General features: G+C 42.5%; 1 protein-coding gene across 5 annotated transcripts in view; it reads right to left on the minus strand.

Annotated features, from left to right (window-relative positions):
• Positions 1-6172: 6172 nt before the first annotated feature.
• The window catches only part of s100z (S100 calcium binding protein Z), a 38494-nt gene continuing 19031 nt past the window's right edge, over positions 6173-25635 (minus strand). For all 5 annotated transcript variants that reach the window (XM_068028807.1, XM_068028811.1, XM_068028810.1 and 2 more), the window contains one exon: positions 6173-6494. In XM_068028807.1, coding sequence (XP_067884908.1) covers positions 6330-6494 — 165 coding nt within the window. In that variant the 3' untranslated portion in view covers positions 6173-6329. The remainder of the gene's footprint in view (positions 6495-25635) is intronic.

Below are 25635 nucleotides of genomic sequence, written 5' to 3' on the forward strand. Positions count from 1 at the left end.
TGCTGGAAGCATCATGGATCTCCCACATCTCACAGGTGAAGCACTTCACCCCTCTAACTGACATTTCTAGCACTAATTAATAAATTAATTTAAAATAAATAAATACTTATTGAATCCTTACTAAATTGTTATAATTAACTATATGGTCCCTCGTGCTAGATTCCTACTATAAATATTAAATGCTAAGTAAATACAGTAATCTCCTCCCTCTGGTTTAGTTACTCTACTTATTAATTAGTTTATTAGGGTTTTAATCAATTTTTATCAATGTTGAATATCAACTGTGAATGTGATATCTGGTTACTAACATGTATGTTACTTAAGGACAAATCAATGCACATACATTTGTGAAAAGTCTAACCAAAATTGTGCCTCTTGTGTGGTGCCATTACAATTGAACTATAAAGGTCAGAAAGGTTCCTGATCCAGCTGCTGGTTGGTGCTGAGATAGCTGGTTACTGCTGGGGATGCAGTTTCAGAGCTTCAATTGGTCTTTGTGCCCCTGGGCTAGGGAGGGAGAAAGAAAATCAGCCAGGGTTCCTACTCTTGATCATTATCCAGTGAGACTTGCCTGACAGTGCACATGTTTGGTGAGAAAAGAATCATTATGGAACCACCTGTGGTTGAATGTGCTGCTGTTCAGTCATAGGGCGATTCCACGATCTGCTGCTCTGTCAGTTGGGAGCAGTGGGCACACCTCAGGAAATTGCAGGTCAATATTTGATATTTTCCAACCACAATGGATGGAAATTTATGGGCCGTGTCATTCTGATTTTCAGATTTGTGATCCCAGTAATGCAAGTGACGACAGACAGTGGCTGATCACAGCATCATCTCTTCAATATCTAAACTCAAACATCACCTTCTCAAGGGCAATTAGGGATGGGCAATTAGGGATAGCCAGTGATGCCCACATCCTATGAATGAATAAATAAAAAAAACTTTGCCATTTGGGCAAGGTACCAGGGACATTTGGTATCATATCCCACCATGAGTTAATGACTTCAGGAGAGGACAGCAGAATATGAAGAAAAACTATCAAAGGATTCAACAATATCTTCATGATTTGAATATATCAGGTCTGTTAGTACAAGTCTGTTAAATATAAAAAATTGAGGGGTCATCTTTGTTATCTTATAATTTACTTCAAAATAATCTATACTAAAATTGAAATGCTAGTGATATAATCCTTCAAAATTTGGTGGAGCTTTCTTCATACATTTAAAATATTGCTGTCAAAGTGTCATCTTTCAATTTTTTGGACAAATTATAAAATATAAATGACAATCACATTTATGCTAATGACCTTGGATTTGAGCCAGTAAAGTGGAACGGTTTACGTTGACCTTTTCTTCATTTTAATCCTGTCCTCTACCTAAAGCCACACATTTTCTTTGGCCACACATCTAATCAATTTTTACCAGGCTAAAGTTTAATTCATATTTACTTATCTATAGAACAAGACTAAAAACATGACTGATAGCAGTTGATCCCTGTCACTCTTGAAAATTGACTAATATCTAAAAGACAACTGATGCTGTCCAGGTTGAATGTTATGAATCCAATTCACTTTGCCATAGTTATTTTCAAATACATGTGAAATGAAACAGATTCCTGGGGTTATTCTCAGTTAATGGAATGACGCATGCTGCAAATCTGATTTAGTGTTGTAAAGTATGAAAAGGCGAAACATTGCCTTGAGGACAGACAGGTACTGATGTGCTCAGTGGCATATATCGTTTCTAACCTTTCAATATCTGAACATAACAGACATTGCTGAATATTGCTTTGTAAACCATAGAAAGCAGTGAGTGCAACAAATGTCATTCTAGAGTTCCCTTTCCAAACGGAAGTGGCTTCTGATCATAAATATAGGAAGCTAGTTCAAGAATTGATGAGATTGGAGGGAAATGTCAGTGGGTATGTTTTGCCCACCCATCAAACTGTTTGGTTGAAAAAATATCAAACTAACATGTGGGTTGATGAAGGAATGTGGGTTGATAAGGGAATGAATCTGAAACTTTACATTCAACAACTTGATAAAGCAAATGCATGAATGTAACTACCAGCTGCTTAAAACATTGTAACCCATGAATGCTAACTAATTTTACATAGTCAGAGCTCTCGGCTAGGACAATATTAGCCAGAAAAAAAATTATGCATTATTTATAGTTATATGTATACTTATTATTGCAATTGCCTTTGTACCTGTAATTAGGGTTTCAGCACGAGCACTCTAAGCTCTCTATGAATTTTTAGCTATTCTTCCATTTTCTATTCACCAATGACTTAACTATTTTCACCTTAACTTCAATGGTTCACATGAAAATTGGTAGCAATGGAAACTGTTTTATACATTGTGGAACTGAAAATCTGATGGCATTAAAGCCATAGCTTGCTTAATCAAGGTGCTATGATTGCAAATGACTTCTTGAGGTTTATGCTTTGGTTAATAGTCTTTCATTAGAAATTGTAGCACCAATTGTTTCCACTTTGGAATGGATAGCCTCATTCAACAACAATAACTTACATTTATATAGCATCTTTAACACAGCAAAATGTCCTCAGTTCTGAATAAGTTAGCGGAATCAGAGGCTCCATGGCCCAAGGAAGGGACTGCCAGCGGCAAAGGCCACCCCCACCCACCCTGCCATGGCCCCGACGCTGTCACTGGACAGGTTTCCCTCTGACCACTGAGGTTTGCCTGCTTAGCCCCAGGTAAAAAAACAACTTTCTGTCACCCTTGTAAGGATGCCTCAAAATGGAGGCTCCAGTGCATTTTCCTTGCTGCCTCAGCAGTGCCCACATCTCTTGGTGGTGCTGCCAAGGCAGTTTGGGCTGGCAGCATGGAAGACCCACCACCCCATTCCTTAATTGGCTTCCTTCCTCACCTGCCGTCTCTTGATTGCCATCTCCTGGCAATATTGCAGGGGAGGTGCTGCCTCCTGCCCGAGCATGCTGGCCATCCAAAAAACAAGCCAATGTCTGGGCTTTCCCCCTTCTGAGAAGATTCCATCCATTATGTGGGTCAGTAATTGCTTTAATCTTGAAAGATAGTGGGGATGAAATTAGAACTCACTGCACCTGTTTTCATGGAAGGGAAGGGGGCTCTGTGCAGGGCCAGGTGTAGTTCTTGTTCCTCCAGGCCCCATAATAATAAGTTTTACAATTATCTTATAGGACCTCCACTTGACATCTACCAGGTTTTACTGAGCGAGCTGTCTGTGGAGGGTGCCTACTGGGACATCATAAAACTGCAGATCTTTAGCTCTTTCCAGTCGACTGAGCGAAGCTCTTAGATGGAAACTGTTTCTGACCATTGTGACAACATAACTAGATGTTACAGACTAAAGTATTTTTTTTCTGTTGAGAGAGCTGTGGGCCCATCCCTGCTGGAAAGAAGTGTGAAACTGGACAAGTCATAAAGAACTTTACATTTGGCAGAGGGATACTTTCAGATCATTGAATGGATTGGATTTAAATTCAGGTTACGGAGGTGGAAGTGTAGTGTGCTCACCTTGACCTATCTAGATTTGATAATTTGTCATCAGTACACTAATTTTCCTTCAAGGTTCATATTGTTTAATGTTGAACTGGACAAGAATCCCTGGACTGCTTTAAATGTAAAATTTTCAAATTTTGGTTTGAATAGTACAAAAATAGTTTCAAAACATTTTAGTGGTGTTTGCCAGGCTTTTAGTGCTGGTTTCTACCTCCCAGCTTAATTTTATAATATGATTACTGCAATACGAGAGGTACAGTAGCATAATGGTACCAGTCTCAAACCCTAGATGAATAATATGGAGACATGAGTTTAAATCCCACAACTGCTGCGCGGGAATTAAATAAATATGGAATACAAAATGCTGTATCAGTGACCATGAAACAACCATAATCTTGTTTAAAACCCTTCTGGTTCACTAAGGAAGGAAATCTGATCTTACCCATATGGGCTATATATGATTCCAGACCCACAGCAATGTGCTTGTCTCTTAACAGATCTTTGAAATGGCCTAGTAAGCTACTCAGTTGTATCACAAACAACGCTATGACCACCACATGGACGTCAGTGGTTCACCATCACCTTCTAAGGGTAAGTAGGGACAGGGCAATAAATGCCAGTCTTGCCAGCAATAGCCAAATCCTGTGAATGAATAAAAAAATTCCTCATTTTTGTGATATTTAATATTGGGATGAATATGAGCATATTCTTTACCATGGTACAAGATAGCAATGTGCTTCCTTGAGCTTTGTTCTTTATAGATGCTTCCTGTGGCTAGTCATAAAAATAATGGGTGAGGTGACTCACTGGTAATAACATTTAAAGACGCTCTCGACAGAATATGAATCAGCCACTTTTTTTAAAATATGGTATTTTTTATTGGTGATCCACTTGAATTGCAGGCATGCAGGTTAGATTATTTGTTGTTTTGCTTGCTTGTAAATGACTGTTAGCGTGGATTGCATGAGAAGTAGTCAAGCTTTTTTCAGTTACATCATAGGCCAGTTGGAACCAACGCACAGATATAAGTGGAGTCCATTACACAAGTAGTGTACACTATCCATCATTTATACTAACTGAAAATGCCTGATGGGTGTATTGGTGATTAAACAAAGAAGATACAAAATAAATGCACATTTATCATACTGCGGAGGTAATCATCTTGAACCATCAAGTTAATAGGTTTGCATAAGACTTACTGAACTATATTTTCAGATAAATATTATTGTGTTTGCTTAGAGAGCATTATACTATAGACCTCCATCATTCTTTCTTAATTCCAGGCACAGACACATGACTTTGAAACACCACTCAACTTGATTGTGATTGGATTGCAAAGTAAGTTCAGTTTCTGCATTTAACATAAGTGTTTGGTAATCTTAATGGGTACTGCTGCTACACAGTTCCTAATTCAGCAACTAATTGTGAAGCATGGCTTGTTTGTCCAATCCTCACTAGTGCTATAAAGCTGCAGTATTAGACACTTTACAGTAATGATAATAATCATGGTCTCTAGCACAGCCCTTATGTAGCAAGTGGCTTTATTTTCTGTGCGTGTCCTGACATTTCCATCTTTTTCATTTTGTAGTGTTAGGAATCTAACTATCATCAGCTCCAGCAGTCAATGCAGAAAGACGCAATTGCTGTTTGTGGCTGAGGTACATCATGAATTAAAAATTTAATTTAGAGGCTTTATTTCAGGATGGTGAGAAATCACATCTGGTGAGAAGCTTGAAAGCCACTTAAAGTGTTAGCATTGTTCAGTTGATTTCACTCCTACCTCTAACTCAGAAGATTGTAAGTTCAAGCCCTACTCCAAGACTCAAGCACATAATTGTGGCTGACACATTAGTGAAGTACAGAGGAGTGCATATTGCATTGTTAGGGGTACTACTTGTTAGATAAAAATGCTAAAGAGAGACTCTGTTTTAAGTTAAATACACTCTGGTACTATTTAACAAAGAACTAAAAGTTCTCCTGCTGTCATGGGCAATATTGTTCCATCAGTCAGCACCAGGTAAAAACAGATTAACTGGTCATTTGCTGTTTGTGGGACCTGGCTGCATGCAAACTGGTAGTTGTGCATATTTTTCTTTTCAATATTTTGAATAATGCTGATTAATATTGAATCAAAAATCTATATAATTTAACCTGAATTTAAAACCAACTTATTCAAGGATTTAAAAAAAACACTAAATACACAGCTTATCCCATGTGTGGGAGGCATTCATTAAATGGCTGATTTTACAAATGCATGCTAATGACCAGGAGACTCGTCTACTCGGTGTATATATAGAGGAAGCAAAGCAGCATGCCTTTAATTTCCCAATACATACATCCAGATTGCAAGGCTCCCAGTTGGTAGCATGCATTCATAAATATTAACCCAATACATGTTTATGACTTCATGACTCAAGAGTGGAATAAACTCTATTTCATTGTTCACCATAGTGTCATCTGTGTAGAAGGTGTAAAACTAATTCAATTCTAATCTTAATTAAATTAAATGGAACACACACTGGGACAGGAACTGTTATAGATAGCACTGTACTCTACACACAATTCTTTATAACTGACTGAGATACGTGTCATCATCATCTTTGAACTCTGGATTTTGAGGGAGTTTCTTTAATATAAATTGCTAAAATAATTTTTGAAAAAGCATTTGCATAACTTGTAGACATTTTATTACCTTCAAAGTGACATATTCTTACTTACAAAATACATAGACATAGAAGTTATAGCAGTTCTACATTGAAAAAGGGACAGGCTTGTATCATTTTTAACATGGTGTTCACCAAGATGCCTGTCTCTGATATTTTCAGTTCTATTTGGCTTTCCCTTTTTTTCTAAGTTGCTCTTCAAAGAACTCATTGCAGGCAACAGTCAGAGCAGCAACTAAAATAACAAATTCATTGAAATCCACCTCATTATCTTTATTGGAATCAAGATCTTTCATGATGTTGTCCACTAGAGCTGGGTCCTTCTGAGACTGAAAAAAAGAAAGGAAGATAATTAGACACATTTAACTTAATGACTGTCACAATTCACTGAAGAGAATTATCATACAGAAATTGTTTAGCTACCCCATCCCACACAATTTTGTTGAATATTTAAAAAAGAAAATAACTAAGAACTAAATTTTTAAGAAAATTTGGCTCCTAAATTTCAACTGAAGCTGGGTGGGTTGTCCTGACTCCTGAACTTGTACACTATTAAGTGTCACAAAGTCACCCATGGGTAGGAAAATAGTTGAATTAAAGCTTTATCTAGCACTTGGCACAGAATGGAAATTAAAGCCTATATCAAAATTATAATAGTTGCCTATCAGCACGGGTTAGCAAATTCAATTTTGAACAAATACTTGTTCCAGTGTTAGGAACTGTTTACTGAAAAAGTAGAATTATTTCATCACATACTTTCAAAAAGTTGTGCTTTTATTAATGATTGGAATGCCAATCATGTGCTTTTTATGCAAGTTCTACAAGGAAAATAGGATAGTCAGCATTTTAGCCCACATATCAGCTTGTAAACATTTTACAACAATTTTATGTTCCCTGGGACTGAAATTTATCATATCAACCAGATAGCTTGAATGCTCGGATTGAAGGCTGGTAGAAGCAATGGTGATCATTTCACCCTAACTCACCCAGCAGGAAACTGACGGGATCAGGCTGGCTGCAAATTTACACTCTGCTCAATTTTAAATGGAGATGAAAATCAGGCAGAATGTGGAATGGACAGTCCTGTTCCCCATCCAGTGAGTTAGGTTAAAATTTCCTTCAATGCATCAGTGTTACTTTCCACGACTGATAATTTCTCTCAAACTTGCTGTTTCAAATTGCAGTTGAGTTGATAGCTTTGGAGAGTTGCAATGAGAGCTGTGCTAATTTAGTGCTAGTGTCCAATGTTATATAGAATAATTAATCTGCTAAATGCTGATTTTAAGTAGTCTTCATTTCCTAGAACTTTCTCGAGCGTGTCAAGCAATTGAGTTAGATGTAATTTTATTTTCTTCAAGTCTAACTGCAGAGGTTCCTTTGATACTAGAAGGCTGCTCCTGTTGTGAATAGATTAACTAGCTTTACCTGAGCATTCCTGTTGTTGCAGTTACTCAAGGGTGAGAAACTGAGTTTAGAAACAAAGTAAAGAATGGGAGTAGACAGCGGGATTGCAAAGATGACATGTTCTTCGTAGTTTAAACAATTACTCTGAGAACCTTACAGCATTGACTTTACTACACTCTGATACGATGTTGTATAATTCAGCTAGTTGGTCTGTTCCGGGGTGAGTTTCAGTGATAAGCAAGTCTGGTAATTTTGAAAGCAGTTTTCAGTTTATTCATAGAATCAAAGAATCATGGGATGATTACAGCACAGAAGGAGGCCATTTGGCAGCCAGTTCTCTGAGAGCAACTCAGCTAGTCCCACTACCCCACACATTCCCCATAGCTCTGCAATTTTTTTTCTTCAGGTGCGTATCCAATTCCCTTTTGAAAGCCACGATTGAATCTGCTTCCTCTCAGACAGTTTCAGGCAGTACATTCCAGATCTTAACCACTCACTGCATTAACACGTTTTTCCTCATGTTGCCGTTGGTTCTTTAGCTAATCACCTTAAATCAATGCCCTCTGGTTCTTGACCCTGCCACCAATGGGAACTGTTTCTCTCTATCTACTCTGTCTAGATCCCTCATGATTTTGAGCGGGCTTGATTTTGTTCCCCTCCTGACATCGGGCTCCGTGGCGGGGTGGGGGAGTGGTGGTCCGGAACATCAGAACGGCAGCGGCCCGGCACGGAACCCGATGCTGGGATTGCCAGGCCCAATATTCCCTGTGGCGGGGAGGTATGGTGGTGGGTCCACTGCCACTCTGCAACAGGACCCAACTTTACATATTTAAATTAGCTATTTGCATTGATTAAAATCGAATCTGCGTGATCTTACCTTTAGTTCGGATCTTCAGTGCGATGGGCAGCACTCAAACACCTTCACTTTCCTGTCCATGGAAAGCTGGCACCACCGAGATGAGGAAGGGGACAACTCAGCATTGGTAGTGTGGTGTGGTGGGGAGGGGGGAAGGAAGGGGTGAACTCTGAACTTTGTGCAGTTGTAGGGTTGGGGGGGGGGGGTGGTTGGGAAGGGGTCAACTCTGCATTGGTAGTGTAGTTGCGGGGCGGAACGAGGCAAATATGTATTTTTAGTGCAGTGGAGGGGGGGGGGGCAACTCTGCAGTTTCTATGCAGGGCCGGCAGCCCTTTAAAAATGGTGCCAGTGCAGATACAGTTGACGCCATTCATGGCGTCACTGAGGCTGCTCCCACCACGTGATTGACCGTGTGGTGGCGCACAGCTTCTGCCTGATAGCTGCCATTTTTTTGGCGGCGGGACGACAAAGTTCAGCCCAACATCTCTATCAAATCTCCTCTCAACCTTCTCTAAGGAGAACAACACCAGTTTCTTTAATCTATCCACATAACTGAAGTCCCTCATCCCTGGAACCATTCTTGTAAATTATTTCTGCACCCTATCAAAAGCCTTCACGTCCTTCCCAAAGTGTGATACCTAGAATCGGACACAATACTCCAGTTGAGGCTGAACCAGTGTTTTATAAGGTTCATCATAACTTCCTTGCTATTGTACTCTGTGCCTCTATTTGTAAAGCCTAGGATCCCATATGCCTTTTTAACCACTTTCTCAACCTGCCCTGCCACCTTCAATGATTTGTGCACATACACCCTCAGGTGTCTCTGTTCCTGCACCCACTTTAGAACTGTACCCTTTATTTCATATTGCCTCTCCTCATTTTTCCTACCAAAATGATCAGTTCACACTTCTCTGCATTAAATTTCATCTGCCACATGCCCATCCATTCCTCTTGAAGTCTATCACTATTGTTATCACCCAGGTGAGAAAGAGGTCTAGGGTTCCCTTTCAGCCTTCACCTGGTCTTATTGTAACAGGGTTTAATTTTAAATACACCATGCTTTTAGCTCCCCCTTGGTGAATCCTTGTTCACTGCTTTCCAATTATAAGGCAAAGAAACCAGCACAAACAGGCTTTCTTAGGTTTAAAGAAGAAAAGTTGAAATTTATTAAACTTAAACTCTAATTTAGTTAACACCAACGGATACATGCCACGCCCCACACTAGCATGCATACACGATACACACATGCAAATAGAGACAGAAAAGAGCAGAAGAAAAATAAAGAGGAAAGGTTTGAGGCAATATTTGAAGAGTTGTTGTTACGGTTCTTCGAGCTCACTGCAGAGTCCTTGATTGCAGGTAGATCTTGCTTTTCATTGGGGCCCAGTATTCTTCCTAAACCTTGTTCACTGTAGGAGACTTTTCTCTCTTGGGGTTCATGTGTCTTCAGGGCTTGTGAGAAAGAAATGGGAGCAGACAAGAGAGAGATCTTCTCAGTCCAGGAGCAAACAGCTTTCTGCCGAAACTGTTAGTACAAATTCAAAAAACTCAGGTTGCCCAGCAGGTTAGTCATGTGACTAGCTGTTTTGAACATATCCAATTGTGTATTCGGCCATCTTAGCAGTCAACCTGGAATGCGAGCTCCCCCACCTTCAACATCTGGTGATCAAAAGTTCATTGTGGGTTGAGTGTGTCAGGGAATGGCTGCTTTGTCCTTCCAAACACGGTCTGTTAATATGTAAATGTATTTTCCAGCCACGGCTGATCTGTTTAACAAGTCCTTTCTTAACTCCAGTAACAGTTTAAAATCAATGTTCATGACAAAATTAATGTGCCTCATTCTTGGCAGGTGGAGGCCTAGCATGACACTATCCTCCTCACCGTTCATTATAATTCCAAGTTTTAAGTCAGCTGAAAATTTTGAAATTGTGCCCTGCACGTCCAAGTCTAGGTCATTAATATATATTAGGAAAAGCAGTAGTCCTAGTACTGGAAAACAGTATTGTATACCTTCCTCCAATCTGAAAAATAACTATTGACCAATATTCTCTATTCCTGTCACTCAGCCAACTTAGTATCCACACTGCCACTGTCCCTTTTATTCCATGGGCTTTAACTTTGCTGACAAGCCTGTTATGTGGCAGTTTATCAAATGGACTTTTGCAAGTCCATGTACACCACATCAACCACACTACCTTCAAACTCATGATGGATGCACCTTTATTATCATACATTAATAGTGAGAAAACTCACACTATCCATACTAGAGCAGACAATATCCATAGAGTCATGTAAGGAGGGATCAACTGCTCTTTGAATCCTTCCTCAGAGGAAGAAAATAGACTGTCCCATCCTTCGGCCCTGCTCAGGTCTCGGGCTCCCCCGATTGGAGTGGCATCGGGGTGGGTGCCTCAACTGCACCTCTGTAGGAATGGGTCACCCACCCCAACTATTTAAAGGACCCTCTCCCCAAAAAGTGAGATGGAGTCAACTCCGGGGACAATGGCAGCTGAAATTTTCACCCCCTCCCCTCAATACTTTAAGGGGAGCAGGGACACCAGAATTTCAGATTTCATGATAAAAATGTGAAAAAACATATTTTGAATGATTGCAGTGTGGAATAGGTTTGCATTTCTAGTAGAAGAAATCTTTCTCAAAGCATCAAAAGAGCAGAAAGCAGGGGCTGAATTTTCAAAACGGGGTCAGGAAGCCAATGCCCGGGTGATTTCCAGGTCCCGACTCCATGCCTGAGCCAGGTTGCTAACACGAAGCAATCTTGAAATGTAAATGCCCTAACTGGGCAGAAGGCGAGCTCGGTGCCCAATTAGTGGTGCTGAGGGTCTGCAGGAGGCGGGAGCTGCTTACAGAGTGCGAGCGGCAAAGGCAGGCGGCAGCCATGATGGGGTCTGTCACTGCCTTGCTGCAGAGACAGGCAGCTGCATGGAGCATCTGCGGAATAAAGAGGTGAGGCAGCACTTCCAGTATTAAAAAATGTCCTGCGCTTGGCCTGGCGCAAGATCTCCAAGGATCCAAAACATTTCATCGTGAAACAGTAAAGTTAGCCCCCTGCGAGCCTGACAGCTGTGCACTATCACGCAGCAGACTGTTTGAAATGCACACCACATTGGCGGGCATCTAAAAAAAGGAAAGAGCAGGTTAATGTTTATGAGTGACCCTCTATCTCAACTCGGTTCTGCTTTCTCTTAGTCAATGATGCTGATTCACCCTTATCCACCCAGAAGCTCCTCTAATATAGAGGTTGCTTATTTAAAATATTTAGACAAGCATACTGTCAACTCATGTAATCCCAAACCTATCTCTGGATTGTTGGTGGGGTTGGAGACAGAGTACAGATGCTATAATGAACCTGCTTGTTTGTACATGTCAGTTGTATCATCGCATGGGATTATGGTAGGTGAGGGTTGTAAATATTTTGCTTCACAAATTAATAAAGATTTATTTGGGGTCAGTTGTACAGATATTTTCATTATTACATTTAAAGTATCTGTAATCCATTTTTAGAAGAAATTATGTTCAGCTGAATTACAGTCAGCTTCAAAACGTCAAAAAATTCAAGAGGAAATACAACTGTCAGCCGCCTGTTTCTCACCTGAAAATCGGGGTGAGGGGAGGGGTAACTTGACACCCATGGTCCACTGCTTGCAACCTTCAGGCTTGCCTGTAAATGGGCAAGCAACCTGCAAAGAGAAGGCTGCTTAAATATGCGAGCTGGGGTCCTACACTGGTTGCAGGACCCCAGTTGCCATTTTTAGGAACAAATGGGTGGACCATGCACTCTGAACACTCCCGTCGCTTTGTACCAGGCCCTTAAAAGGAGGCCTGGCGGCTGCTCAAAAAAAATGCCAAGTAAACTTTTTTTTTTTTGGTAGGCTCAGGAGACATTTTCATTCTAACCTTAAGTGTCATAAGGCCCATATTTACGTCTGTCATCTTTTTGGGGGCTGTAGTTGCTTTTTTGAAGCTGGTTAGTTTTCTGCCAGTTTTCCAGATTGACATGTACCATGAAGTGATTTCCCTTATCTGTAACTTGTCTCTAAATTATTGGTCCTGAATTTCCATGGGTGTTGAAGGAGGTTTTTCATCCATTTATGTCATTTCCCTGAGGATTTTGTTGATCTCCCACCAAATTTGAGATCTGGACAGCCAAAATTGAGACCTCCAACCTAGCAGGAGACCCAGTTAACCCCACAGGCCACTGACTTGTGCTTTACGTACAGTTACAAAAGCAACTGAGGGCGGCACAGTGGCGCAGTGGTTAGCACTGCAGCCTCATAGCTGCAGGGACACGGGTTCAATTCTGGGTACTGCCTGTGTGGAGTTTGCAAGTTCTCCCTGTGTCTGCGTGGGTTTTCTCCGGGTGCTCCGGTTTCCTCCCACAAGCCAAAAGACTTGCAGGTTGGTAGGTAAATTGGCCATTATAAATTGTCACTAGTATAGGTAGGTGGTAGGGAAATATAGGGACAGGTGGGGATGTTTGGTAGGAATATGGGATTAGTGTAGGATTAGTATAAATGGGTGGTTGATGGTCGGCACAGACTCGGTGGGCCGAAGGGCCTGTTTCAGTGCTGTATCTCTCTAATCTAATCTAAATTTACTTCAGCAAAATATTAATTATGTTTAAATAAATCAAATCTATACTGTAAAAGGAAAAACAAGAAAGAATTTACAACCCGTAGGAACATCTCAAACTCAAGATGGATTCAATTGGGAACTAAAGCAATAAATAAAAACCTTTAAGAACTAATAATTTGCTCGGTTGGTTCGATTCTGAACTTTAAAGCACACAAGCTTGCCTGACATGACTACAGCATATTGTATTATGACAAGGAGGAAATTAATGCAGGCTGTTCGGAATCAGTGTAAACTATTCTGTTGTCTGACCATCCAGTTCTTTCTGAAGAAAATAATTCAACACTTCCAAGCTGCTCCCCAGTAACAAGTGCATGCCTGAACACACAGCGTACTTGCCTGCGTAGGTAACCTCAGCTTGAGCATCGGTGAGAGTTAGCTGTCTAAAAATAAAATCATTTATTCTAATAATCTGTAGACTAGGGAATGGCTTTGGATTCTTAGTTTAGTGGACTATAGGGCAGCTTTTAATGCTGGTATGAGTGCTGTTCCTCGCTTTCTCTCATTATCAGTAATGGTGATCATGAAATGACTGGATTGTTGTAAAAACCCATCTGGTTCAGTAATATCCTTTAGGGAAGGAAACCTGTTGTCCATATCCGGTCTGGCCTACGTGTGACTCCAGACCAACATCAATGTGGTTGACTCTGAACTGTCCTCTGAAAAGGCCTAGCAAGCCACTCGATTTTCTCAAGGACAATTAGGGATGGGCAATAAATCAGTGATGTCCACATCCGGTGAATGAATAAATAATAAAAAAAAAAATTCGAATCTTACAGCCAGGTAGGCTGCAAAGAGAGAAAGGAACTTACGCCACAAGGAAGAGAAAAACAGAAAAACGAGAGCAATCAAAATGAGAGATGATTATACCGGTGCCACTTGATATGTTTTGACACAGTTGGATGCCTCAGGTATTTGTTTGCAGCAGAAAACTTCACACTTAGGTTCAGTGTAGACAGATCTGTTTATCCAGTTAATGCAACATTACTTTAACAGCTGTCCTAAACAGTTAACTGCTTGTATAAACAAATACACTACCCCTATAGTATGCCGTACCTAAAGTTCAACCATGTGTTTTGTACTATATACTTACTTGAGACATATCTACTCCACTTTATATTGTATTTTTGGCACAATCCTGTTGAAAACTCTTCAAGGACCTATTTCCTGATAACCAATAACAACTTACATTTGTATAGTGCCTTTAATATAATAAAATGTCTCAAGGTGCTTCACAGGAGCATTATAAAACATAATATGACACTGAGCCACATAAGGAGAGATTAGGTCAGATGACCAAAACCTTTTCAAAGAGATAGGTTTGAAGGAGTGTCTTAAAGGAAGAAAGTGAGGTAGAGAGATGGAGATGTGCAGGGAGAGATCTCCAGAACTTGGAGCCTAGGCAACTAAAGATGCAGCCACCAATGGTGGAGCAATTAAAATCAGAGATGCACAAGAAGCCAGAATTAGAATGAGCACAGATATCCCAGGGCGTTGTGGGGCCGGAGGAGATTACAGAGATAGGGAGGAGCCAGGCCATGGAGGAATTTGAAAACAAGGATAAGAATTTTAAAATCAAGATGTTGCTTGACTGGGAGCCAATGTAGGTCAGTCAGCACAAGGGTGATAGATGAACGGGACTTGGTGTGAGTTAAGACATGGGCAGCAGAGTTTTGAATGACGTTCGGTTTATGGGAGGTAGAATGTGGGAGACCAGCCAGGAGTGCATTGGAATAGTCAAGTCTAGCGGTAACAAAGGCATGAATGAGGGTTTCAGCAGCGGATGAGCTGAGACGGGGCGAAGTTGGCGATGTTACAGAGGTGGAAATAAGCGGTTTTAGTGATAGTGTGAATATGTGGTCGGAAGTTCAGGTCGGGATCAAATATGACACCAAGGTTGCAAACAGACTGGTTTAGTCTCAGACTGTTGCCAGGGAGCGGGATGGCGTTGGTAGCTAGGGAACAAAGTTTGCAACGAGGACCGAAAACAATGGGATGGATTTTAAGACCCCACCATCGCTCCTGGCAGTGAGCTCAAAAAACGATGGTCCACAATGCCCAAGAGCAGCAGCTCATGTAAATAGCCAGGACAGCCTGCACCACGCGCCGCCCCCCCCAACAAATCACGTGGAGGGGGGAGGGCTGTCCGACGCCAGCAATGGCATCAGCTGCCTGTGCGCAGGTGCTGGCGCCATTTTTAAAGGGCAGCCAACCCTGCCAGCATATTTAAATTTTAAAGGTACCCCCCCCACCCCCACCAAAACTTTGAAATACAATTCTGATGCCCCTTTCCCACCCCGCAATAACAATTACATTAACTATTTGTCCTTCCCCCACCCCCCCAAAACACTTACCTTTTAAATCTGACCTCTCCCCTGCCAGACTGTACAAAGTTTAAATTTCACCCCTTTCCCATCATTCCCTCCACTGGAAATTTCACAGAGGATTGCAGCAGGCCCGGAAAATTGCGGGTAAATTCATTTAAATTTATTCATTTCATTGATTTAAATATGTAGATGCCATCACCTAGTGGTTGGGGGGGGGTGGGGGGAGGGTGATGTCGCCACAGAGCCTCACCACCACCGCTGGGAGGATTGGGCAGGGCCCTGCCAGCGTCAAGCTCCATGGCAGGCCTCTGTTGCAACCATCTTCCGGCCTCCCCTCCCCTCCCCCACAGAGCCTGACATCATGGGCTTGGTAAAACCCAGCCCAATGGTTTCAGTCTTCCCAATACTTGAAGGAAATTTCTGCTCAACCAGTACTGGATGTCAGATTAGCAGTCTGATAATTTAACAACAGTGGAGGATTCTATACAGGTGGTGGTGAGGTAGCGCTGAGTGTCATCAGTGTACATGTGAAAGCAGTGCTTTCAGATCATGTCGCCAAGGGGCAGCATGTAGCTGAGAAATAGGAGGAGGCCAAGGATAGATCCATGGGGGAAACCAGAGTTAACGGTGCAGGAGCAGGAAGAGAAGCCATTGTAACTGATTCTCTGCCTGTGGTTAGATAGATAAGAACGGAACCAGGTGAGAGCAATCCCAGTCAGCTGGACCACAGTGGAGAGGATGGTGTAGTCAACCGTATCAAAGCTTGAAGACAGGTCAAGAAGGATGAGGAGGGAAAGTTTACCTTTGTCACAGTCACATATGATGTCATTTGTGACTTTGATAAGAGCTGTTTCGGTATTGTGGTGGGGCGGAAACCTGATTGAGAGATTCAAATATAGAGTTCCAGGAAAGATGGGCATGGATTTGGGAGGCAACACATTCTTTAGAGAAGAAAGGGAGGTTGGAGATGGGCAACAGTTGGCAAGGATGGTGGGGTCAAGGATTGATTTTTTTTTTTGAGAGTGGTGATGAATGCAAATTTAAAAGGAGAGAGGGACAATATCTGAACAGAGAAAGCTGCTCACAATATTAGCTGACATGGGGACTGGAGGAGGGCCAGCAGTTTAGTGGGAATGGGGTTGAGGGAGGAGTGTGTCTAATAGACAAGATGAGCTTGCAGAGGGCATGACGGGAGATAGGAGAGAAACAAGAGAAAGATGCCAGTTAGGGACTAGGGTAGGGGGGAGCTTTAGAGGATGCTTGGCCAGGTGGGCTAGTGGAAGGGAGGGACACAGCAGGGGCAGCAGATCGGATGGTCTTGATGAGATCCTGCGTATTGCTGGAGGTGAGGGTGGAAGGGACTGGGATGAGGGGTTTAAGTTTACAATGAAGAAAAGAAGCCGGGGATTATCTTTTCATTCCAGGATCATTCTGGAATTATGAGCAGTTTCAGCAGACGACAGCAGGACCCCATAGTGTTTTATGTGGTCCAGCCAGATCTGGTGGTGGATGGCTAAACCAAATGTCTGCCATATCCTCTCAAGTCTGCATCCCTTAGACTTGAGAGGGAAGATGAAGATCCAGGCTAAGATGCCAGGAGGTGGTTGAGAATGATGTTGTTTGATTTGACACTGCACAGTCCGGGGAAACTTCACTTCCACTCAGTGCCTTTCTTGATCTAACGTCAGCATCTCATCATGTGTGAAATCATGGGTGAAAACAAAGGTCAAACCAATTCACTTAACACATGTACACACAAACAGGCCACCCCATATGTTATCTTATCAATGACAAAACATTCAAATGCAATGCTTCACAAAAATAAAACACCATTGCCTGGAATTTCCATAGGAATTCTCCAGCGGGAGATTGGCAAACCACTTGAGTAATGCTGCCGTCAATGGCTAAAAATGGTTACATATGCAATTTGTCCAGGGATTCTGCAAATATCTCTCCCAAGTTATGTCTGGTGATCAGAAGAACACAACTGTTAGGGATCCATCTACTGGATACTCTTCTATCTGTTCTTAACCGAAGCGTCACTATGTCAAGTATCAGTTTACAGAAATTAACTTTGGTTCCTTCATTAATACAAAATCAATCTTATTTTTGTGGTACCCTTTTTCTTCTGACCATACTTATGCTGATCCTTTCAGTAATGCCTATCTGCAGAGTATCATGGTGATGCAGCATGTCGAAGCATTAATATGTAGTTTTATTGGTAGATACAGTTTTGCCCCAACAAAATAGTGAACCTTGAGCAATGCATGGGTTAATCAAAGACAGCAAACACAGATTTGTTAAATGGCAAGTTATGTTAGACAAATTTCAAAGGGTTTCTTTTCAAGGCAACTGAATGGATCGATAAAGGGAATGCAGTGTGTAGGTTTTCAGAAGGCATTCGATAGGGTATTTCAAAGGAGGTTTTTTTACAATAATTTGGCATAGGGAATATGAAAGGAAATGTAGCAACATAGATAGAAAGTTGGTTGATGGGTAGAAAGTAAAACATTAGATAAATGGGTGCTATTCAGATTTGAAAAAGGGTCAAAGTGTTGTACCCTAGGAGACAGTGCTCAGTCCACTTTCGTTCTTGGTGTATAGATTGATAATTTAAACATAGGGAGCAGGATGTCAAGGTTTGTTGATGAAACCAGAGTAGGGGATTTAGCAAACAGTAACGTGGACTGCAAAAGACTTCAGGAGGACACATAACAATAACAACAGTTTGCATTTATATATGTCTTTAATGTAGTCAAACACTTCAAGGTGCTTCACAGGACTGTTGTCAAACAAATTTGACCCTGAGCCACATAACTGGGCAGATAACCAAAAGCTTGGTCAAAGAGGTAGGTTTTGAGGAGTGTCTTAAAGGAGGAGAGAGAGGTATTGATGAACTAGTCAAGTATAGAGGTAACAATTTAACAGAATATGCAAAGTGTGAGGTGAAATTTAATGTGAAGAATTGAGAGTTCATGCAATTTTGGAGGGAGAACAAGCAGTGGGAGTTCATCTATCAATGGATAGATGATAAAGGCTTTGAGTGTGCAGATTTCTGTTCGACGTTGCACTTTTGGACAGAATGGAGGTGTTCAGCAAAATGATCAGCGAATCTGTGTTTAGTCTCCCCTATGCAGAGGAGAGTATTGATTGCTCACAATGCTGTCTCCTCTATATCAGGGAGACCAAACATAGGTGATCAATTTGTTGAATACCTCTGTTCTGTACACAAGTGCAATCCTGAGCTTCCTGTTGCTTACCACTTTAATTCACCATCCCACTCTGATCTCTCTGGCCTTGGCCACCTACACTATTCCAATGAAGTCCAATGCAATCTCATCTTTCTACTATTCACTATGCAATTGTCTGGCCTGAACATTGACTCCAGCAACTTCAGACCTTAACCATAGCTCCCATTTCTTTCCAGGACGTTAAGTTCTGGTAAAGCAGGATCAATGTACCAGAGCTCCGTGAACGGGTGAGGGAGCAAGTTGGTGTTTGAGATGATGATCCCCTCCCCCATCAGCATGCCACCGGTGGAGTAGTCTGCATCCCAGGTGTTGACTTCCTTTTTCTTTCTAGGCCACTGAAGCCTGCCTCACTTTGCTAGCTTTTCCTGTTTCCGATTTCCAGCGGCTGCAGGAGGTTGTTTCGCAGAGCCTTGCACTGAGGTTCTTGTCAGATCGCGCAATATCTCTCTCTGGTGTCATTTCGAAATGACCATTGACCAATCACACTATCAAAAGAAATTTCTGTGGCCTACAACCACCAGCTCAGTTTATACCCTAAAAATAAAATGTGCAACTTAACATTTAAAAAAACCTCAAAAATAACAAACTTACCCATAAACTTTGCTTCGCTGCACCCTCCAGGAAGCAACACAGTGCACCTCATGGAACCTCTGAGCAATTATGATCAAGATTACAATTCCTACCCTGCCGACTGAACCTCCCCAATATCTGGAGGCACAATGCATTCAAACTAAGTATACTCAAGTGAAAACAGTAAACGCTGGAAATACTCAGCAGGCCAGGCGGCCAATGTGGCGACAGAAATAGAATTAACAAGCCGGATTTTCAAATGACGGCGGAGTCAGGACCGGGTGCGGACGCGATTTGAAAAATCACGGTCCCGGAGATCGTCTCTGGACCCCGATCCCTCCACGTCGGGACAGTCCGCAAGTTTTCAATGTGGGGGGCATGGAATGGGGAACCCACTGGCTTCCAATGAAGGGCTCATTAAGCTTAGGGAGGATCTCGTTAAGGGAGGGGAGGGGTTCCGCACTGCAATTTTCAATTACAACTCCGGCCAGTCTGGTGCGTGATAGTGCACAGCTTTCAGGGGGCAAACTTTATTGCTTCATGATGAAATGTTCTGGGCCTACGGGGATCTTGCACTGGGCCGAACGCAGGACATTTTTTGAGATTCTGGAAGCGCTACCTCACATCTTTAATCCGCTGGCCCTCCATGGAGCTGCCTTCTCTCTGCAGCAAGGCAGTCACAAACCCCATCAAGCTGCCGCCTGTCTTTGCTGCTGTTATGCGGGCAACTCCCGCCTCCTGCCCTTGCACGGCACCAATAATTGGCTGGTGAGCTTGCTTTCTGCCCAATTAGGGCATTTATATTTATAGAGCGGAGCTGAGGAGCGGGGTCGGGTGCTGGAAATCACCCGTTTTGAAAATTCAGCCCAATGTTTCAGGTCAATGACCTTTCATCAGAACTGGAAAAGGTTTGGGATGTAACAGTTTAAAACAAGTATAAAGGCAGGAAAACGGGAGGGGAGGAAAAGAACAAAAGGGAAGGTCTGTGATAGGGTGGGAGAGATTGAATGTTCAAAGAGATGATGGTGGGGCAATTCGGGATGCACAATAAATGCTGGCCTAGCCAGCAATGCCCACATCCCATAAGTGAATTTAAAAAAAAAGTGAGGTGGTAATGGGATAAGTAAAGAAACAAAAGATGTGTCTAGACAAAGTGTAAATGGGCAAAGTAGAATCAATACCAGCAGCTACCATCCAAAAACAGAAAGGAGCAGAAGTTATGATCTGAAATTTTGACAATGTTGAGCCATCCAAAACTCTGCTCTCTGTGCCTTAACTTGCACCAATTCCCATTCACCTATCATCCCTGCGCTCGCTGACTTACATTGGCTTCCGGTCAAGCGATGTCTTGATTTTAAAATTCTCCTCCTCGTTTTCAAATCCCTCCGTGGCCCTGCCTCTCCCAATCTCTGTAATCTCCTCTCGCCCCACAACCCTCCAAGATATCTGCACTCCTCTAATTCCAGCCTCTTGTGCATCTGTGATTTTAATCGCTCCACCATTGGTGGCCATGCCTTCAGTTGCCCAGGCCACAAGCTCTGGAATACCCTCCCTTTAGCTCTCCGCCTCTCTACCTCACTTTTCTCCTTAAGACACTCCTTAAAACCTACTTTTTTGACAAAGCTCCGCACAATCTGACCTAATCAGTGGCTCGGTGCCATACTTTGTTCTATTATGTTCCTATGAAGTGCCTTGGGACGTTTTATTATGTTAAAGGCGCTATATCAATATAAGTTGTTATTGAATCCCAAAGTTCTCCTGTTCCCAGAGGTAACAGGCAACAACCAATGGATAGTACAGTCCCTGCCTTATATATTGATTTATTTTGATTCCAGCAACAACAAAATCCTTAGCAATACAGCATACATAGGAACAGTGATGGTGATGTGACGGACATCAGAGTGATCTAAACGGCACTGCCATGAAAGTGGTTGTTTCTTGCTTCATGTTCACAGTGTTTGCAAACTGCATTATGAAACGAGTTATTGTGCATTCATAAGTCAGGAAGCAAGTGGCTTGGGTGAGGTAGTACAAGTCCAAATAGCAACAGTTAACATTATTTATCAACTTAGTAAGATTGTAAAGACAGATCAAAGCTGTGTAGGATTTGTGCATCTCTGCATCAGAGGCTCTGCTTGAGTCAGGGACCCACAGTGATTGCAGAATTTATGAGTGCCTTAATTTACCCCTTGCCACGTTTATGAATAATCTCCAAGCGTCCACATAGAGTGGCACTGGCTGAGCTCTGCCTATTGAGAACCAAAAGCAGGCAGAAATGAAAAGGAGTGAAGCCGTTTGCCAAAATACCTGAAAAAAGGTAATGAAATGTAATCCAAGGGTACAAATACTGACTGGTATTTTAAGGTTACAATTTATGAACAAGCGTACAGAAGTACAGACCTGATTACAGATGTCCAATGATGGCCTCAGACCCTGAGTTCAAGCCCTATAAGAAACTCATGGCCATTTGCAACTCTTACAGCAAAAGCTTAACAGATCAAACTGGCTGCCTAATAATGTTTCATCTCAAAAGTTACATTCTGTTGGTGGGGGTTTTCTTTCTACTGAGCACACTGGATACAGCAAAGGCCCAACAACATCTCAGCTGTAGTGCTGAAGACCTGTGCTCCAGAACTAGTCATGCCTCTACAGTACAGTTACAACACTGGCATCAAACTGACAAGATGGAAAATTGCCCAGCCATGTCCTGTCCACAAAAAGCAGGACAAATCCAATCGGGCAATTACCATTCTATCAGTCTACTCCCAATTATCAGCAAAGTGATGGAAGGTGTCATTAACATTACTATCAAGCAGAACTTACTCACCAATAACCTGCTCACTGATGTTTAGCTTGGATTCCGTTAAGCCTATTTGGCTCCAGATCTCATTACAGCCTTGGGTCAAGCATGGAGAATAGAACTGAATTCCAGAGCTGAGGTGAGAGTGATTGCCCTTGACATCAAGGCAACATTTGACCAACTTTGGTATCAAGGAACCCTCATAAAATTGAAATCAATGGAAAAACTCTTCACTGGCTGGGGTCATTCCTAACTCAAAGGAAGATGGCTGTGGTTGTTGGAGGATAATCATCTCAGTCCTAGGACATTGGTGCAGAAGTTGCTCAAGTCAGTGTCCTAGGCCCAACCATCTTCAGCTGCTTCGTCAATGACCTTCCCTCCATCATAAGGTCAGAAGGGGGATGTTTGCTGATGATTGCTCAATGCTCAGTGTCATTTAAAACTTCTTGGATACTGAAGCAGTCCATGCCCGCATGCAGCAAGGTTTGGACAACATTCAGGCTTAGGCTGATAAGTGACAAGTATCATTCGGTCCACATAAGTGCCAGGCAATGAACATCTCCAGCAAGAGAGTGTCTAACCACCTCTCCTTGATATTCAATGGCATTACCATCAGCGAATCCCTACCATCAACATCTTGGGGGTCAGCATTGACGAGAAACTTAACAGAACCAACCACTTAAATACTACATCTACATGTGCTGGGAATTCTGTGCATGTGTGGCTCACCTCCTGAATCCCCAATGCCTGTCCTCTAACTACAAGGCACAAGTCAGGGTTGTGATGGAATATTTTCAATTTGCCTGGAAGAGTGCAGCTCCCACCACACTCAAGAAGCTCAACACCATCCAGGACAAAGCAGCCGCTTGATTGGTGCCCTGTCCACCACCTTAAACTTCCATTCCCTCCACCACAGGTGCAACGTGGCTGCAATGTGTACCATCTACAAATTACACTACAGGGTTGTCCAACATACGGCCCGCGGACCAGGATCCAACTTGCCAAAGGTTTCCATCCGGCCCATGGATGTAAACTGTTCCTCATCCTCACCAGGGGTCCATGACTGGAGATGAGAAATTTTCCACTGGCTTCTACTTGCAGACCGGCTTTTTAATAAAAGGTCACGCAGTCAGTTTCACAGCTGACAGGTGATGACAGTGGGACCAGCAGTTTCCCAACTTCAGACAGATTCAGGGTTTTCTGGCAGGTTCCGACATTTTTTTGAAAAGCCTGTCGGAAAACCCCAAATCTGTCCAAAGTTGGGAAACTGCTGTTCCAGAACCAAGCACCTGTCAGCTGTGAAACTGACTGCATGACTTTTTTAAAAATAAAAACTGACCAACTATCCGGTGAGCATTCCTGATCTCTGCAACTGTCAGAGAGTGAGGACAGAGAGAAAGGGAGAGAGAGAGAGAAAGGGGGACACAGAGGGGAGAGAGAGAGAAAAAGGGGGGCAGAGAGAGAGAGGTGTCAAAGCGAGAGAAAGGGGGACAGGGAGAGAGGGAGAGAGAGAGAGAGAGAGAAAAGGGGTGCAGAAAGAGAAAAGGGGACAGAGAGTGAAGACAAAATGGGGGGAAACAACACGGGGGGCACAAAGAGGAGGCACATAGAAAGGGGAACACAGGGAGACAGAGAGAGAGAGACACACACAGAGGGAGAATGATCAAGATCACACCTGACAGATGGACATCTATCCAGAATACTCCACATCTGTACAACAAGTGTGCAGGCAGACATTGACTACTTGTGCAAGCAAACAAATGCCAGTCATCTCACTAAATCAGTGTCCAACATAGTGAAGAGAAGTAAGTCAATAAATTAATAAATTAGTCTTCTCATTTAAAGCTTCTTCACAAAAATGTACATTTGTTGTTGTTTTGATGAATAGTAAGGTAAATTTTTAATGCCTTTATTTTCCCAAAATTATTTCCCTATGTAAGACAAAAATTGTACTGTGGCTCCCCACGCTAAAAGGTTGGACAACCCTGCACTACAGCAACTTGCCAAGGCTTCTTCAACTGCACCTCCCAAACCTGTGAACTCTACTGCCCAGAAGAACAAAGGCAGCAGATGTATGGGAACATCGCCACCTGCAAGTTCCTCTCCAAGTCTCTCACTATCTTGACTTGGAACTATATCACCGTTCTTTCATAATCACTAGGTCAAAATCCTGGAACTCCCTGCCTAACAGCATTGTGAACAGCAGAGGTTCAAGAAGGGGGGAGAGACAGAAACGGAGACAGAGAGAGGGGTGGGGGGACAATGAGAGAGATAGGGATAATGAGAGAGAGAGAAAGGGGACAGAGAGAGGGGGAGAAAGGGGGGTCAGAGAGAGAAAGGGAGGACAGAGATAGAGAAAGGGGGACAGAGAGAGAGAAAGGGGGAGATAGAGAGAGAAAGGGGGAGATAGAGAGAAAGGGGGAGATAGAGAGAGAGAAAGAGGGGGTGGACAAAGAGAGAGATGGGGACAGTGAGAGAGAGAGAGAAGGGGGACAAGAGAGAGAGAGAAGGGGGACAGAGAGAGAGAGAAGGGAGACAGAGAGAGGGGTGGGGGGACAATGAGAGAGATAGGGACAGTGAGAGAGAGAGAGAAGGGGGACAAGAGAGGGAGAGAAGGGGGACAGAGAGAGAGAGAAGGGGGACAGAGAGAGAGAGAAAGGGAAATTAGTGATGGTTAACAAATGCTGGCCATGCCAGCGATGCACCCACCCCATGAAAGAATGAGAAAAAATTGGAAATGATTGACTTTTTTTTTTAAAAAAGAGGCTTTTTAAAAAAGTGACAGAAATTTGATGTGACACCCTAATTGTAATAGCTGCACGTCCAAACTTTTGTATAAATATCCAGTTAGTAAAAACATATGTCAGTGAGACCATGAGCTATGATGGTTGATAGTTGTCTGTGCCATTGTCCTTTCAGTCTTTCAGCTAGTAATAAATGACTACTAACTAAATGAATCATATTAAAGACCCAATATATAAGCAAATTTTGTAAATGTTATTTAAGTGCAGAGAAGGCATTGCCCACTATCTGTCGCACTCCTCTGGTGCTTATACAGAAATCCCTCGAGGATTGATGTTCTCTGAACAGATCTAATGAAATCCAATTTGGCATTAATTGTCAATGCTATTCAAACAGGATGTTTGATATGGGAAATGGGGAAAATGCTAGGCTGGTGCAACAGCAGATGCTCTTGAAGTTGGGGTTTTACTCTGTACTACTGTGCCTGATTTTGGTGTGCTTGATGCCTACACTTGAAGTTGGAAGTACCCATTCCCCAGCAATGATCGCCATCCTCTTGCTATAGGCAGAAAAAAAAATCCAAATTATAAACTTCAATAATAGAAAATATAGTGGTTTGGATTTCAGGCTGGAGGCAAGTTCTGTGCAGGGGTGCTATTGTGAGGTGGGGAGACCTGGAAGAATGGTTTCCCAAATGTCCTACAGAATTTAACAGCTTTAATTTTTTTCCATGGGATTTTGGCCCAAAGGCTGCCTGATTGACAGGCTGGTGGTCTCACAAGGCCAAAGCTTACGAGAGCAGGTCGGTGTGTTGTAGGAGTGAGAAAGATTGTAACAGTTACCCAATCACAGGGCTAGGGTCCAATCGTG

This window comes from Heterodontus francisci, chromosome 4, assembly GCF_036365525.1.
Source record: "Heterodontus francisci isolate sHetFra1 chromosome 4, sHetFra1.hap1, whole genome shotgun sequence".
In the NCBI taxonomy this organism is placed as follows: domain Eukaryota; kingdom Metazoa; phylum Chordata; class Chondrichthyes; order Heterodontiformes; family Heterodontidae; genus Heterodontus; species Heterodontus francisci.